The sequence below is a fragment of the Lissotriton helveticus genome, chromosome 6, assembly GCF_964261635.1.
Source record: "Lissotriton helveticus chromosome 6, aLisHel1.1, whole genome shotgun sequence".
Taxonomy (NCBI): Eukaryota; Metazoa; Chordata; class Amphibia; order Caudata; family Salamandridae; genus Lissotriton; species Lissotriton helveticus.
The window spans coordinates 1,915,981,508-1,915,999,616 of NC_136067.1; the positions used below are offsets into that span (position 1 = coordinate 1,915,981,508).

General features: G+C 41.3%; 1 protein-coding gene across 3 annotated transcripts in view; it reads right to left on the reverse strand.

Moving 5' to 3' along the window:
• Positions 1–18,109, reverse strand: part of LOC144763874 (xanthine dehydrogenase/oxidase-like) — a 385,606-nt gene that overhangs the window by 136,061 nt on the left and 231,436 nt on the right. For all 3 annotated transcript variants that reach the window (XM_078649867.1, XM_078649866.1, XM_078649865.1), the window contains exons 18-20: positions 16,744–16,867; positions 9,539–9,658; positions 8,730–8,826 (exon numbers count right to left, since the gene is read on the reverse strand). In XM_078649867.1, coding sequence (XP_078505993.1) covers positions 8,730–8,826; positions 9,539–9,658; positions 16,744–16,867 — 341 coding nt within the window. The remainder of the gene's footprint in view (positions 1–8,729; positions 8,827–9,538; positions 9,659–16,743; positions 16,868–18,109) is intronic.

Consider the following 18,109-nt stretch of genomic DNA (forward strand, 5'->3'; position numbering starts at 1 on the left):
TTATTAGCGAAAGAGGGCGGAGTCTGCCGGATGTTGAAGGCGCAACATTGTTGCACTTATATTCCGGACAAAAGTGTACAGCTCAAAAGATACGTGAAAAACATTACTAATTTGGAAAGGGAACTCAAACCACTCGAGGTTGACAGTGCCTGGAAGAGACTGGTAGATGGTCTCTCAAATGTAGGTCATTGGCTTGCTAGCTTAGGTAAAAGCTTATTGTTCAAGGTACTGATGCCAATTGGAATTATAGGTCTCATCCTATTCTTCATATTTGTCTGTTGCAAATGCCGTAAGCACACCAGAAAGCATCAAGTGAATGCGAGAGGAGTGAAACGAAGTGTGGATGAGCTTGAATTGGAGGAGATAAATAATCAGATATACAAAAGGGTGAAGAATTCTCACCCTACCAAAAATGAGAAAGAGAAGTTGAACAGATTGTTAGAAGAGATAGAGCTGTATAAGGTGTGAGAAGTTGGCATCTGGTTCCATTTATTTAGTGATGATAGTAAATATCATCAAAGAGGGGATTGATGAAGCAAAGCTTCGCATTTGCGACTTGCTTTTGTCATGAACCTCGTTCATGTGTAACAAAGTAATAATTTGTACGTCTTACTAACGTTTATTTCATGTTTAAACGAGGTCCACGAAGCTTGCCTATGTGTATTACTAAAACGATTAATTTGAGTCCTAAAAATGGCCGCTGCTTTGAAATAGGTGTCTGCGCATGCGTCAGTCACACTCACGTGTCCTGATGTGTTTGCAGGTTTGGAGGGAAATAGTTGCGCATGCGTAATGCATAGCTTTGCCAGTATCGTGGTACTGCTCGTGCCACTGCTCTTGTGTTCGTATATATGTAGCTAACATTTAGACTGCATAAGTATATTTTTCTGTGATAAGTTGAAAGTACAAACCCAATGATGTGTTTTCATATTGTTATTTCTATGTATTAATTTGTTCTCGCTTACTTTTCATGTACCGCGGGGAATGGGGGTCTGACTGAGCCGAATGCCATCTTGGAGGTCCTTATTGCGCATGACCGTCCGCCTGGGGAGAAATCAACCTTGGCTGGTGGAACTTAGCCAGCTGGCAGGGATGGGCAAGATGCTCCTGAGAACTGACCTGCGAACTCAGCAGGACAGAGTCATGTGTCCCCATTTTGAAACAATGTACACTTGTCACTGTATTTCCCTGGACTTTTCTCGTGAGAACCCCAATCTCGCTAGGCGGTACCCTGAGATGCAAAGTAGGCATCCTAATAGTGTGTTCTGATTGGTGTGTTACCCAAATCCTACCTTAGGACCAATCCAAATTGAGGGATTCTGACACTTTGCAACATTGGGGGGTGGTACACCGTCCCCAAACTGTATATTTACCCTGGGTTCACCTAGGGAAATTGTCCGACTTGTCTGGTTTAGCTGACCTGTCACTGACCCATCGCACTCAATAGGTGACTGAAGATACAGAGGGCTGCGGAGCACTCTGTCCGAAATTGACCATAGACTAAGGTTTTACTGAACCTTAAAGTGCTGGCGAAGCACTTTGCTGGGAGTTCGCTGACCCAATCGGGGTCTTGATCGATAGCTGCAGAGAGGGTGGAGCGCAGGCGTTGCTTCCGAACTGCGGGTGCTGGTCCTGTCCTGAGGGTTTCCTGTCCTGTCCTGAGGTCCTGTCCTGATTCCTAATCTGAGGGTTTCCTGTCCTGTCCTGGGTGTCCATTCTGCACCTGCTGTCCTTTGAGGGGTATCCTTCCTTGAGGGTTTCCTGTCCTTAACTGACCCGTGGCCAGGGTTTGGTTTCCACACCAGTCTAGGTAAATATTGCTCTAAAATCTTTAAACTTGCACCTTTCTATTTTTCTGTCTTTTGCTTCAATAAAGAGACACCTTTGCATATGTTGATTTTTCCATGCTTTTTGCCGCAAATTATTGAAACGTAAAGTCAGTTGCATATTTTCATAACGTGTTCCCATGTTACCCTACCTGTTAGAAATCATATTTTGCATTGCAGTTTGTCATTTCCTGATATGGTCTAGAACGGCCTTACTTAAACTATCCAAAGAACTTTTGCCCTGAATGCATAGCGTTTCCTGTTGCATCTCATATTAGCATTTCCATGATTACCCTGACTTTATTTCTCTATAGTTATGTACTTTTCATTATCTTGATTATTGATTGCCTTATTCTTGTAAATCTAATGCTTACCGAGAACGAGCTTTAGATAAAGATTTTAAAACTTCCAGTTGTCCGTGGTCATTTACAACAGTATTGAATGTCATTTTGAGTTTGTATTTTGCTGCCTTTCCTTTACAGCTAGCTCCCTGATCCATTGTGGTCATAGGTACCCGTGTCGGTGGATGGTAAGTCGGGTACGCTGAGGAATAACAGTAGGGAATTCACACAAATTGGTAGCAGCCCGTGAAGTCACCCGGTCAATGTATATTGTGAATTGAAATATATGGGCCCGAAGCCGGAAAACGGCGAAATTATTGGTTGGGTGACCTCGCGCGCTCTATCGGCATGATAAATGATACCGAGGGTTTTGAAAATAAATTGCTTTTAAACAATAAGAAAATCTGAGGAAATAATGCCAAAAAGACCTAAAAATTAGTTTATGGTTGTAGTAGACTGGGACCAAGGAGTGATTTTAGGCTGACTTCAAAGCAGCATGATTCAGATACACCCACCATGTTCGTCCCAGGCAGAGATTTTATCTTGAGTGTTTAAAGTGGAAGTAAAAATCCTCCAGTGGTGCAAGGCTGCACACTGTATCTGAGGAAGCCCTCTCACAGCCGGATGTATGACATTACAACGCATGCTTTTACATCGCATGCCTTTACAACGCGGTATTTACAACGAATACCTTTACAACGCATAGTGCTTTTAGGCGCTGGATAGTGAATTGTTTAATTTACTATTCCAACTCCAGTCCCCGTGGATAGTAGGGAAGGTGTTGGATAGTACATTAAACCTATTCCCTATCCTAGAGCGCCCCCCCAGCGCAATGCTTTGTAATGGTTTGCGATGTAAAAGTTGCGTTGTAAAGGCACTGCGTGGTAAAGGTTGCGTTGTAAAGGTTGTTTACCCTCACAGCCAGATAGCCATTGGGTGAGGTCCTGTTGAGGCTATTGGAATTAGCAGGAAACACTGAGAGCCGGAAAATTCAAATGTTGTGCCCATCAACTGGATACTTTTAGCACTTTCACCCAAGATTTCTACATTCTAACATAGTCTTTCTGTTGGAGCACTCACAATCCAGCAGCAGTACAAGGCTGCAGCCTCTATCAAACAATGAATTCCATGAGGCTGGATACCCTCTCACAAAGGGCCCACTGAAACAGATTAGCTGCTGCAGATAAGCTGCAAGCAGGAGAAATCAAACCAAAGTCGCGCCTCAGCCAGTTTGGTTTCAGTTGTTGTTTGCGGTATTCTGGAGGAGTGGAAGTCCAACATTTTTCTACAGTCCCAACTTATCATAGTAGTTACGAGAATGCCAGTTAGATTCAGCCAAGGGTTACAGTAACTAAGGAACTGACCTTGCGTGTCAATACTAACTCAAGCAGATGCCACCAGCAGGGACCAGTCCAGGTCCTTGTTGCTACTGGTCAGTCAGGCACTTCTCCAACTTAATGACATTCCTAGGTTCACCCCAATTGTTTTTTATACAAGGGGAAAAAGAACACCGCTCACACCCAGGCAATTGTTCCTGCTCTGGGAGCAGTTTTCACACCTCTTTAAGTCCAAGTACTAGCAGGGTATCTGCTGATGAGATAATGCAAATTAGTCTCCAGGAGCTTCAGTCACAGAAAAAGTAACTGTCTAAAAGTTACTTTTTACTACAAATATATTAAATGTCCAACTTTACCATTCAGTTGGGCTCTGAAAAACATCTTAAAAATAGTAGTTTAACTATTTTTCTAGATGGTCTCAAACCAGAGATTGCAGAATTATTATATTTATCTGTACTCTAATTTTCTCATAGGACATACATAGCCACAATGGTAGGCCTCAAGCCATGTTTTCCTTTGTCACAGTTGTGGATGGCACAATAGATACTGCAGGCCACAGTGATATTTCATTTTCCATGCCAAGATTGTATTTTTTACACCATATACTATGTCCTTATAGCAGAGTTAGCTATGCCAATAGGGATTAGCCCATGTTTACTTGTTTTGGGGGTTAGAGCACATACACTAGGCTACAGCAATGCTCCCATGTACAGAGTCTAAACACCAGCAATCAAATTCAGCAAAAGATGGGGGGTGATCAAACAAAAAGGGAACTTTTCTCACTCCATTGATAAGAATTTTAGTCTTAACCATGATCAATTTGAACCAGTGCAGGTACATTTAGGGGAAGATTTGTTAACCTTTCAAGCAAAACAGCAAGACAAGAAATGTGCCATATCTTCTAAGATATGGTGCTCATCTGCTCCATCATAGCACTTTTGCACTTCAGGTAACGCCCCTGCTGCACCCATGTAACGCTTACCTGAGACAGGGTAACACAAGGCAGCACAAGATGGCTGAAAAGTGACATAAAGCCCTGAAACTAGGTATGTGTGGCCTTTTAAGTGTCACTTCAGGACTTGTGTTCCCTTGCGCCAACTTGCATGACACAAAGATAATGCAAGTGCTTAGTAAACCTGACTCCCAATGATGAACATCTGTGAGTTCATTTTGGAGTCAAGAGGCATTTACAGCATAAAAATTCAGTAGGAAAAGTAACTGAGTATAGTCTGTATATGTATAGACGTTCAATCTTTAAAATCTAACAATGGTAATAATGAGCTCTGCGGCAACCCACAAAGAATGTTGCGGGGGTAGAGTCAGTATGTCCCAGCAGTAACTGTAGCAAAAAGATGCAAAACAATTTTAAACAGGAAAATTAGTTCCTATGAAGTGAAGCCGACTGATGAGAACAGCATGATCAATCATGCTGAATGCCGCTAAAAGAGGATCTCAAGGGGAGAGGATATCTGTTCTGCAAAGCAGCGGAAAGACTGGAGTAGCACTCAGCTAGGTAACGCTTGGCTAAAACCTTGGTTTCTTGTCAAGTGAAGCAAAGCCAATATGGAGATAACTTGAGACTTGGGGGTCCATTACCATGTCGGGCGGATCGCCACCGCCATGGTGGCGGTGGCGATCCGCCCGACAGAAATGCCCGCCCGCCACCCTTTTCCCCCCCCGCCACATTACAATGGCGGGGGGAACCGCAGCAGAGGAAAACACCGCCTGCCACTTTTCCGCCCCGGTCGCCTTGCGGCCGGGGGGGGAAAAGGGTTCATATGGTGGCGGTGTCTATCAGACACCGCCAGCCATATTTGGATGGGCGTCTGCAGTTGCTTTTCCGTGGCGGCATTGAGGCAGGCAGACTTCACTTTGGGGGTCCCGTGCAGGCCCCCAGAGTGATGGAGAGTACGGGGGTGCACACGGGGGGTACCATTAGCATAATCAAAGCGGCATGCACCGCGCGGTGCCTGCTGCTTTGATTATGCAATTGCTGAAATGCTTTTTTAGCATTGTGGCGGGCAGTGCAGAGAGCACCGCCCGCCACAATGCTAAAAATACAAGATCTGCCCGCCACTGTGGCGGGCACATCCTAATAGTCCACACGGGACCCCCGCCCTTATGGCAGGCGGTCCCGATTACCACGAGGATGGCGCTCGGGCAAAGTCCGGCCGCCATCCTAATGACCCCCTTGGTTGTGAATATTCCCATGTTTCTTACTAAGATTCTTGGTAATATCTAAGTGTCCAAAGTTGGTCCACAAATTGTGAGCCACATGCCAGCAATCCTGCATGGATACAATATGCCTTCTATTTCACATGTAATATCATGTAATACATTATACCGAGTCATGTGTCTAAGATCCAAATACGAATGTTTTTTAATTCCAGTGTAATAATATGAATACAGGAGAATTTTGTATGATATATTAGAACATGTATGCTACGGGAAAGAATGATAGGTGGTGTGACACAACCCCAGAAAGAAATATCCTTTGATGTAATTCCAGAATTGTTTGACATAACAGAATTCAGATTTTCAGGTGAACTAGAGGTAATGCAATTTGCATAGAGAGGACTTTCATCGCCAGGGGAATAATGATATGATATGAGAGCAGATTTATAAAGCACAAAGCAGCTACTTCAGGAAAGAAAAGTCCTGGTGCTAGTATGAACAGCGCAGGTTGCAAATTCTCACCGCTCCAAAACACTTGTGCCCCAACCTCGAACTTATTCGAGAACAGAAATGTTTTAAGATGTTTCCTAAACAATATATGGGAAGTTGAAACAAACTGTCTTTGGACAGTAATTTTTAGAGGAGATTGATACCAGAATAATGGTTTATTTGTGACAGTAGACCAGGGAATCCTTAGAATCTGAAAGCCAGAACTAAGTACCAGGCTAAGGTTGTCCAGGTAAGGCAACAGTACAGGTTTATAGAAGGAAATGGAAAAGTAGGTAATCTGTTCTTTTCCACAGGGATATGTACAACTTTTTTCTTTGCTTCTTTTTCCCTTTGTATTTTATTTTGTTATGTGGTTATTGCCCCACTCCCATTGGTTCATCCTTCTACCAGTATAAGCTCAAAGTTACAGTGGTGTTTGTATGACCACAAGGTTTGAAGGGGGCAATGCTGCCTCTGCAATCTTGGCAGAAAGATGATTGTTTCTCTAAAAATTTAACAAGTTTGCCGTCATTAAGGCTCATAGCTCATGGACTTTCTACTGAGTTTCCAAGCCATGAAACTTTTGAACAAATATTACATCCACTTTCGTACTTTGTGGTCTTTGTACAGAGTTTGCAAAGTTGGAAACTCTTGGATCCATGTTAGATCTCCTGTTGTACCTTGTGGAATCTGCAGTCTTTAAGGACTACACTCACCATTAGGGTTTATTGTTAGTTTACAGCTTAACTTAAAATATGTGAACTCTAGACCTATTTGGGTGTCACTTAAAATGTACAATTATGTCCTCATTCGTGGTTTTCTTATTAGGAGTGGTATAGGGTCAGACTGTGTTTTGAGGGTTGCGGGAAAGGAGCCTTTCTTGACATGGTCACCCCCAATTTTTGCCTCTTAACTGAGCTGACTTCAAATGGATGTTCACTGGTTCATGCTAACCAGGCCCCCAGTGCCAGAGCTCTTTCCCAAACCTGTACAATTGCTCCCCCATTTGGCAAAAGTTTTTGCACCCTCTGTAAGTCCTTAGTAAATGGTACCCCTGGTACCGAGGGCCTGAGGTGCTAAAGAGGGTCGCGAAGGGCAGCTGCACCAATTGTGCTATTCTAAGGTAGCCCACAACAAACACATGCAAGGCTGTCATTGCAGGCTGCGTGTCTTGGTGCAGACAACAGTGAAATGATGGATTTAACCCAGATCACTTGACTGGAGGTGAATGTTTGATTTGCTCTGCATTCGTCCATCATCTGTGAGTCTTTTGCTTTCTCACCCTAAGTTGGCCGGGTATGCCCATACATGGGCCCCGGGCTCACTGTGCCACTGGATTCAAGCTAGCCTTGCTGATGAGGGGTGATGCCCCAAAACCGGTCCCAGGATGCTTGTTTGCGGTAATGGGTGGACCTGGCTTGGCAGTATGGGCTGGACTGTTCCCATGAGTCACAGGATCAAGACGAATTTGCATATGGCTAGGTCTAAACTGGGGTGGCATGGTGAGCAAAAGAACAATGGATTTAACCCTGATCACTTGACTGCTAGTGAATGTTTGATTTGCACTGCATTTCTTCCATCATCTGTGCGTCTTTTGCTTTCATGTCCCATAAAAATGCATGTAATATTTGCAAGCCATCCCTAGAGTAGGCCTGACAGCCCTTAGGGAGGGGATGAATATTACATGTGAGAGCATACCTGTATGATCATATCTGTCCAAGTGCTGGTCAGTCTCATCCCTGGCAGTGCTAGTGACCAGGAAAGTCATTATAAAACATGTGCTGGATACTGGTGAAAATTAGTTCCCCAGCTACATGATGGCTTCACTGAGGATAGAAATGTTTGGCATCAAACATCTCGTACTGATAAAACCACACTGATTCCAGTGATGGATTTACCAATACATGCACCCGGAGGGCACCATTGCGGTGCCCCCGGAAAACCTACCAGCTTCTTGTGTGCTTCCTGACTGTTTTCTGCAAACCTGCCACCCGAGACACTGCTCTGAACTGTTAGGGTGAGAGCCACTGGCCTCAGGAGACCCAGGACAATAGCCTGTTTGAGAAGTCGGTGTAACACAGGATGACCTATTGATTAGCCTTCCTAAGCTGGAAAGCTTCAAAAAGTTGGAGAAGAAGCCAACCCCCTTGTCCAGAGCCCGTTTGGCACTTGGACAGGTGGGAAACGTAGCTAGTCTGGTAGGCGTGCCCCCCACATGCTGGTACCACCCCTAAGGTGGCTAAACCCAGGTGGAAACGATCTTTCAGAAGTAGCCATCCTTGTAACGGCATACGTGGCAATTCTGGGAAAGGGTTATGCCCACTTCCAACAAGTTCTATAGCGGGTGTAGTGACCCTTGGCTACTACCCAACAATTCCCTAAAGCCCATAAATTCAGATCAAGCACTTGCTAATTGCTAAAAGACAGATAATTAGAATTTGTGCAGTCATTTTTCTGAATCATATTTTATATATCAATTTGACAACATTAAAATATTGACTGTTCTTCATAGGACAAGATTGGTCACATGCTATGAGAGTGAAACACAGGTTTTAACTTACCTTCCAGTGTATAGTCCGAATCTTCAAATCCTTGCTGGATATTTCCATTCTCTATCTTCTTGTATGACCCATAAAAGGACTGCTTCTCTATCGCTTCCTGGGGATCAATATTAGAAATTAATGATCTATTGACAAATAGGAAACAATTTAATAGAGTAGTCCAAAGACCTGAAGAAGTACACACATTAGGCATCAGGGTAGGTTTTAGTCTGTTGAAGGGAAAATACTATTTATATGGTACAATATGAGATCAAAATAAATCGTACACCACCAACTGGGCATAAATAGCCACTTTTGAAATTTTAACACACAAAGATATTGATAGATAATGGATTCCAGTGCTTTAGAACATGTAGACATTCTAAGATAAAAAAATGTACAGAATATACACTATCACCTGATACTATCCAATATGTTACACTTCAACAATTGTGTATTGCATAAGTTGACTTCACAGTGGTCAGTTTATTAGTAAATATACGGGAAACATCACTTACAACGAGACTTTTACAACGCACTACCATTACAACGCGGTCATTACAATGCAAACCATTACAACGCATTGCGCTGGGGGGCGCTCTAGGATAGGGAATAGGTTAATTTACTATCCAATAATCTTCCCTAGTGTCCACGGGGACTGGAGTTGGAATAGTAAATTAAACTATTCACTATCCAACACCCAAAAGCGCTATGCGTTGTAATGGTATGCGATGTAAAAACCACGTTGTAACAGCATGCGTGGTAAAAGCATGCATTGTAACGTCATACATCCAAATATACAGCTGTCTGTATGATGTTGTTATCCTTACCTCAATGGTGATGATTGGGGGAAGATCTACATATGTCACCCGTACAGATTTAGCAGCTCTCTGAGCATGATCTTTGGTGTCTGCAATAATTCCACCAATAAGATGCCCAATGCAAGTTACCTACAGAAAGTAAAAGCTGTGTTTAGACTGCAGTGCAGGCATGGATCACCCAGAGTACTGAGCAGGGATGGGCAAGATATCTATGCCTCCAGTAGACTTGGGCAAAGTTCATGATCTTTAAAATTTATATAGAGAGGTTTGAAATTCTGATCATCTTTTTCAATTATACCTTAGACTCTAGGAAAAACAGACATGTAATTTGTTGATTTTTGTTCTGAAAATCCATTTTTGCAGATTGTTGCTCTCACATTTATATTTAACATTACAAGATTATGTTTGTTACATAACTTAGCGAAGTGCGCAGAGATGAAAACCTGCAACTTTGCACAATTCTAATAATGAGTAAACATAGCAATGGCATTGAGCTGTTTTTTTTCCAGTTTCTACCATCAAATACAATATACAAACAAACAAAAAAAAAGGATCAACTGTCTCAACTCGGAAAAGGTAAGGACTTTTTGTCCAATTCCAATTCTCTATTTCCATTTCTATTCCAGTCTTTGTCTCCTCCATACCCACAGCTAACCAACTATGTCGTTCTTACCCTCATATTTTCATGTCTCTATTATGTTCCCTCTAGCCCCCTTTTTCTGAATGCCTTGGAGAGCAATCCTTGCATTTCGGATAAAATGACAAAAATGTCCAGTCATAAAGCATTTTTAAGTCTGGCTTCACAACACAAATGTCAGCAAAACCAATTGTTACCAATTCTTTAAATAACACACAGAATGGCAGGTGGTTCTGCCCAGAGGAGTGAGTACTTTTCTCTCACCATATGACTCTGTTTATTCAGTGTATGAGTCGGTCTCCCATGGAGTGCTTGCATTGCAATGCATGAGGGACAATTTTACATGTCAAAAGAATACTGAATCATCACACATCTCAATCTCATTCACAGGTGCACTATATATATATATATAAAAATCATAATTGTGTTTTTTTTTTATTGCAGATGGCAATTTTACTGTTTTACTTAGAACTCAAAATGCATACTAGAACTATTGGCTTTGCAACTCTGACCTTCTATTGCTCCATTGCTCACAATCTGACTTCAGGACATGGGAAGGGCAAACAGCTACACAGAGAGAATGAATGTTAGGGATAGTGAGGAGAGAGATGACAAATGAGAGACAGAGAGAGAGAGAGAGAGTGCTGCATATATGCATGTTCGTGTCAGTGAGTGTACTTAGAGGTAATGCGTGCCTTTTTGACCTTCATGAAGCAGAACTGGCAAGAATGTTGTCACCTGAACCAAGGCTTGAACATTAGGACAGCTGCACTGCATGGTATCAATAGCACTAAAGATGGATTAAGGTGACTTGATACTGCAGATAGTAATGGAGGTCACCAGTACATCTACCATCATTCCATAGCTTCTGCATCCCAAGGGCAAAAGACATTGTAAAAAGCAGGTGGCTTATAGTATCATGTCACAGGTTCCTCTGACGCACTGATATCATCTTGCTTGATGCTGTGAAAGTCTTTATCCAGATCAAGCTGAGATACCCGTTCAGTGTCTAGGAATATATAAGCATTGGAAATAGGGCCAACTGCTACTACTCTCCCACTAAGCATCTTTTTAATGAGCAAATGCCTTCTTAATAGAAATGTGCCCTGGCACAAACAGGGATGTAAGTCACTTTGAGTTTTATTAGGCAATATCAGTATCTTCAGAGATACCCTTTTTGGATTACTATAATAAGGAAACAGCTGGCTTGTTTACTTGGCCACACCATTGGCTTTCCTCCCACATTATGGATGCAACATCTCTAAGTGATTTCACTATAAGCTTGAGTATGTATTTATTTTGTTGTATCTTTGGGCCTGTTTAGATATTCACGGATGGGTAACTCCGTCACACCGGTGAAGGGTATCCCGACCGCCGAAATATAAATTCCAATATATCCAAGATTTAAATCAGGTCCTATGTCTTTATAAATTCGGAAGTCATGAAGAGCTCTATGTGAACTTTCAATCTTGCTCTATTGCGATTTCTTTTCTATGGAAGATTAGAGTCCTAGTGCCTTTTTTGTGAGGAACCAAGAAGAGCAAATAAACTACACAAAGTAAGAGCAAATGGGTGGAGAAGCGATGCCATTTGAAAAAGATACCACTTACTTATTAAATTGCTTGATGCCTCTATATACTATGAATTCTCCACAGATAAACAAAACACTATTTAAGATTTAAAAAAAACACTCTCCTGAATAACTTGCTGGAGGTGAATACCTGTGGGAACCCTCTTTAGCCATGCATGCACAATGGAGGGAGGGGAGGGGTTAGGTGCCAACAGGGGATTTAGGTACAGGGACTTGCCGAAAGCCAGGTTGCCCCTGCACTATGGGGGTTGGGTGCCAACAAGAGAGCTAGACGCAGGGCCTGACTGAAGGCTGTACGTAGCAGGGTAGGGTGTCGTGGTGTCCCGGATTTGCCTGGAAAGTCCAATGTTTTCTCCAGATGTCCCGGCAAATTTCAGCAATTTTGGCTCATGTCCCGGTTTTTAGAGGAGATTGACTGACAGTGAGAAGCACTTATTGGGTGTTCTAACATTGTGCTAGTTAGCAGCTTCTCAAGGGAAGCAATTTAATTAACATGTATGATGCTTGTTTTAATAATTACATTGTATTTATTTTCTTAGTGCTACTTCTGTGTTCCTATGTTGATAAGAGTTGTCATTCTACGCAGCACGGTTGATGTAAAATTGCAGTCCTTATATTTTTGCCAAATGTGCAGTTTTTTGGTTTTCAAGATCTGGTCACCCTGTAGCAGGGGTTTGGGCACTTGCCGGGGGTTTGAGTGGTATCATCAATTACATCATTTAACATGTCATGGGTGATGTAATATATTGGATCATAAGCAGTGCAATACGGGGTAATAAGTTATAGCTAGTTTACTAAAGTATAACTGTAGAATATGAGTGGTTTTCTTAATGTTTAAACTCTTATCTCAACACCTAACTATAATGCCACTCTGTGTGTGTGTGTATGTGTGTATATATATATATATATATATATATATATATATATATATATATATATATATATATATTCACTGAAAAAACCATAGGTTTCACACCAGTTATAGTTAGCTGAACATTTTACTCATACAAAACCATTGAAATTCCCACGTTATAGTTAGTTGGACTCACTATAACTCGCGCGCCCGCAATCCACTGCTGATGATGTCACATATTACATCATTCATGACATGGTCAGTGACATCACTGATGACATCTCAAATGACATCACTGATGACATCACTGATGACATCTCAAATGACATCACTGATGACATCACTGATGACATCATCCAGTGACTGTGTGTTTCTGTAAAGTTTAAATATGTTTTACATATTCAAGAATGAGTGGGTGTATTAGTGTCTGTATGAAGGATTTAGTTGGTGCGTGACTGACTGTATGAGTGAGTGATTAAATGTGTCTTATTGAATGCATGGGTTAGTGACTAAACTGTCTGAATGTGTGAATCAGTATGTCTGTTGTTGTGTAAGCTGCTGCATGTGTTGATCAGTAGCTATATGAGTGGCTATATGGGTTATTGATTGGTTTCCCAAGTATTTGTATGGGAGACTGAGTGTGTGTGTGGGTGGCTGGGAGGTGTGTAACTCTGTGCATAGATGTGTGAGCAGTTGATTCACTAGGTGTATGGGTTCAAGAGTGCATGAGGAAACAGCTGTATGGGCGATTGACTGTGTACATGGCTGTGTTGGTGAGTGAATGGATATCTCAGTGCTACATGTCCAAGTAAGTACATATGTAAAACACAGTGCATGTGAGAGTTGGCATATATAAATGACTATACATGAGAGCCAGTGATTGTGCGAGTGGCTGTATGGATCAATGTGTGCTTGTATCAGTGATTAGATAAGAGAGTAAGTATGTGTTAGTATATGTTTGAATAATTAAGGTGTTGTCTGTATAACTGTATAGATGAGGAAATGGGAGTGTGATTGATTCTTTGCTTGACTGACTAGGTGTGTGAGTAACTCCATGGATGAGTGGCAGTGTGTGAGTGTCTGTATAGGTGTATGAGTGCATATGATAGTGTTGTATTGATGAGTGACTGTATGTATGAGTGATTGTATGGGTGAATGAGTGGATGTGTGTGTAGACCTAGGAATCAGTGAGTGCGTATGTGGTAACTGGTATTGGTGTGTCAATGGTTTCAAGAATGGTAGTCTGTATTTACACTGGGTGTATCAAAGGTTATATAAGAGTTTGAGGAGGTGCATCGTATTATCACATGAATGATGTCATCAGTGTTGTGATCAGTGATGTCAGTTGAGATGTCATCAGTGATGTCATCAGTGATGTCATTTGAGATGTCATCAGTGATGTCATCAGTGATGTCATTTGAGATGTCATCAGTGATGTCATCAGTGGTCACTGACCATGTCATGAATGATGTAATATGTGACATCATCAGCAGCGGATTGCGGGCGCGCGAGTTATAGTGGTTTTGTATGAGTAAAATGTTCAGCTAACTATAACTGGTGTGAAACCTATGGTTTTTTCAGTGAATTTTAAAGGTTTTTTTAAATGCTAATTCCTAACTATAACGAGTGTGAAACCTATGGTTTTTTTAGTGAATTTCAAAGGTTTTTTAAAAGCGAATTCCTTACTTTAACGAGTTTGTAACCTATGATTTTTAAAGTGAATTATTACGTTTTTTTAATAGCTGTTTTTTATAACTATTAATTATTATATTTTTTATAAAATTATTATTATTGTTATTATTTTCTAAAATTAATTTTTCAATGTATTTTTCCTGTGTTTTTTTTATCATTTTACCTCGGAGCGCTCAGGGTACACGCACCCATAAACGCACCCGTACACGTAGCGAGAGCGATATACCCGCGTGCGAAAAAAAATATAAGTATGTATTTAAAGTAAATAATAATGCAAGACATTCAGTGGCATACTTATAAAAGTAGTATTTTTGATTTTAAATAACCGTATTTTAACTTTAAACACATTTCCTAAAATCTAACAAAATGTCATGCAGGCGCGCCGCATAAGTGCCCCGGAAGGGCCTACGTACGTGCCGCGTAAGCGCCCCCGGAAGCGCTCCGGAGCGCGTAGCGTAAGCGCGTCAAGTCATGTGACCTTAAAATAACACTTTTCATTGGTTGTTAACAGTTTTTTTTACAACTAATGAAAACCCCACCCATTTCCTTCACTACCTCTTTCACTTTGGAGAGAGCAAGACCTGTTCCCTTTCCTCCTCTTCAATTCTTTGGAAAGAATGGCTGCAAGAGCACCAAGCAGCAGTGACTCGGATGAGTTTCTCCATGAGGACCCTCCTCAACCAAAAGTGAAGGAGCACGTCATCTGGAAGTTTTTCAGCATTCCAGAAGGTGAGAAGAAAGTAAATGCTCCAAACGTGGAATTCAAGATATGCCACACAATTCTTTCACGTGGTGACCCCAGAAAAAAATACAGTTTTGGGAACTCCACCATGATTAGACATGTGCAAAGAAGGCACCCCCAGAACTATGCCCGGGAGAGTGTCAGGGACCTGGCACGGAATGCACCGAGAGATGGGGCCAGCACCTCGACTGGTGGTGCAACAGCTTCTGGAAGAGAAGGTGGAAGAATGATCCGGAACGTGCAGCCGGTGTTTGCACGCATCAAAATTCTATGCATGGACTGCGATTAACTGCTCTGTTATGGGGAGCAGAGTATTGAACTGATTGCTCGGAAGAGAGAGGAACACCGCTACCCTCCCCATCCCTAATTTTTCACCTTTTTTTGCTCCTGTTGAGCAGTTTTGGAATCCCTGGTTTTGTTTTTCCCCTGAAAAAAATACAAATAAAATATAAAATCGTTATGAAAAAGTTTAAAAAAAATATAAAAAGAAAAGAAGAAAAAAAAAAGTTCTTTTAAAAACTAACTCCAATTCTCCAAAAAGAGCTATATACATATACATATATATGACTCCACAGTGGCAAAATGGTTCCGGGTTGGCGGTCAGAAAGGAGAGCACTCACTGGAATTTGAATAAAGGGCTTTTAATGTGCAGAACCTCCCAGCACTGACAGACGCATTTCGGCCCTCCGCCTTTTTCGATGTCAGTAAGTAAACAAATGAAACACCATTTTAAAGTGAGTAAGTGCATGACATAAAAACCATTTCATTAACAGCGAAGATGGCCCAAGCATCACACTCCACGAATGGGTCATTTTTTCGCGCCCATTTTAGAACATGTTTCTGGCAATTTTTGTGAAACAAATAATTGTTAAAAATTACCTAAAAGTTCCCTTGGAAATTCAGGAAGCAAGGGCGGATTATATAGGAATTATAATGTTTCAAAAAATAATACAAGACAGTTGTGCAAAACATTCATCAGGTCCTGTTGCCTTTATTTCCTATAGTGTTTAATAGTCCGTTACGGTATCAGAAGATCCCTGATTCACGTGTAATATTGCCCTGAATGGTCAAACCGTGAATGTAGTCACTGAAGAATAGTGAACGTCTGGGAAGTAAAAGACATATGTACATATAGAATAAATACAGCAAAATTCGAACTACAAATAGCTCTCAAGCCCTAGACAAATAAGCATTGCCAAAGCAATTAGAGCGGGCCCCCTTTTAAATATGTGGCCTATTGGCATTGCCAATCTTGCTCATTATTATTTTTCCTCTAATGCCCCCATTATACCATCATGCTTTCACTCCTCCCTAATGTTAGCCCTAATTTCTTCCATGAGTTTTGAAAATATAGCTGTCAGGCTCTTTTTATTTGGTTTTAACATGCATTTATATCCATGTCCCACCTCCCCTCCACAATAGTTAACTCTACCCAGCACGTTAGACACTCTTTTATTGTTATTTTGAAATAGTCCAGTTATGTTTCCCACTAATAAACTTTTTAATTTCTTTGGATTTTTTTCATTATCTTTACATCAACTAACCTACTCACTTGTGTGACTGAGTGGAACTCAACTAACTAGCAACAATTGTTGATAGTTCTCTACTAAATATACAATAGAAACACATATTAGGCCATCTTAATTTGGTCGTATTCTTAGTTCAATTATTTGCTCCTTTTCCTTGTGAGCATCCATACCTTGTCTTCAGCAAATACTGTTTCATCATGCAGAACACCAGTCACATTACTTCCAGGAATGTCCTTGGCAGAAACAAAGCAGACAAAACCTGGAACCTTTTGAGCTTCTGTAGTATCAATGGAACTGTAAGAACAACATAGACACACAAACAGTGAAGGAAATAAAGGTTATACAAAATTTTAAATTAGGTCATGGTCATCAGAAGATTAAGGTGCGATGTGACAAATGTGAAGGTGACTTGAACCAACTGCATTGGTTCTTTTGCAGCCAAAATATCCTACTGTTGATAGTTATTCACAACAGTCCTTGAGCTCTGTCATTTGAATTTGCTCCTAGCCCATCACAGTGGGATAATCTACGATTCTTGCTCAAGGCATGAGCCAAAGCTTGCATTTGGTGAGATCTTAGCCAAGGGAGAAAAAGCTGCCTAACTATGACTGCTTGGTACGCACAGACTGAAGGCTATTGTGAACTAAGGGGTCCTAAAAGTGGTTGTATGAATACAGTGTGATCTAGTAATGGAAGTCTGAAATCCCTAGTTCATGTATAGATCATTAAGTCCCTTCGGCTTATCCGCCCTTTTTTGTCTGGGAAATTCCTCAATTAAACCTTCTGCCTTAAGACCTGCATCTCATCTGCTTTGCTATGGAAGAGGCGTAAATTAGCAATAATGATTTATAAAAGAGGTATTAGAGCGGTGTAAGATCTGTCAGCCTTCGGTGATCTTCCCCAAATGTTTTGCCTGCTCACCTCCTCTTTTTGCTGAGTCTGGACTCTGAGCAATTTGCCACTGCTGACCAGTGCTAGAGTGCATGTACTTCTCCCCTAAAACATGGGGACATTGGTTTATCCACATTTGGCATATTTAATTTACCTACACATCCCTAGTACAGTGCACTACCTCTGCTCCTTTAAACATGTCTCAAGCCTGCCACTGCAGAGCATGTATAGGTAGTTTTACTGCCACGTCTACTTGGCATTTAAAAGCCCTTAGCACCCTTAAACACCCCTTTAAGTATACCTAAGTTACCCCTAAAATAAGCCGTAGATAGCCAGTAGGGCAGTCTGCTGTGTAACTAAAAGATAGACCATATACTGGTGAGTTTTGCATGTTCTGGTACTGAAAACTTCTAAATTAATTTTTCACTACAGTGAGGCCAACTCCTCTGACATTGGGAATTCCTTATTCCACAATTAAGTAGTAATTCCTGATTGAGAAGGAGCAGCCCTGTCATGTTTCATACCATTGGAATGGTAATGATAAATCCTCTTTGCTGGAAAAGCTGGATTTAACATTACTATTAGAAATGCCACTTTAAAATTAATAAGTATACAAAACAGTGACAAATTAAATGCTTGAATTAA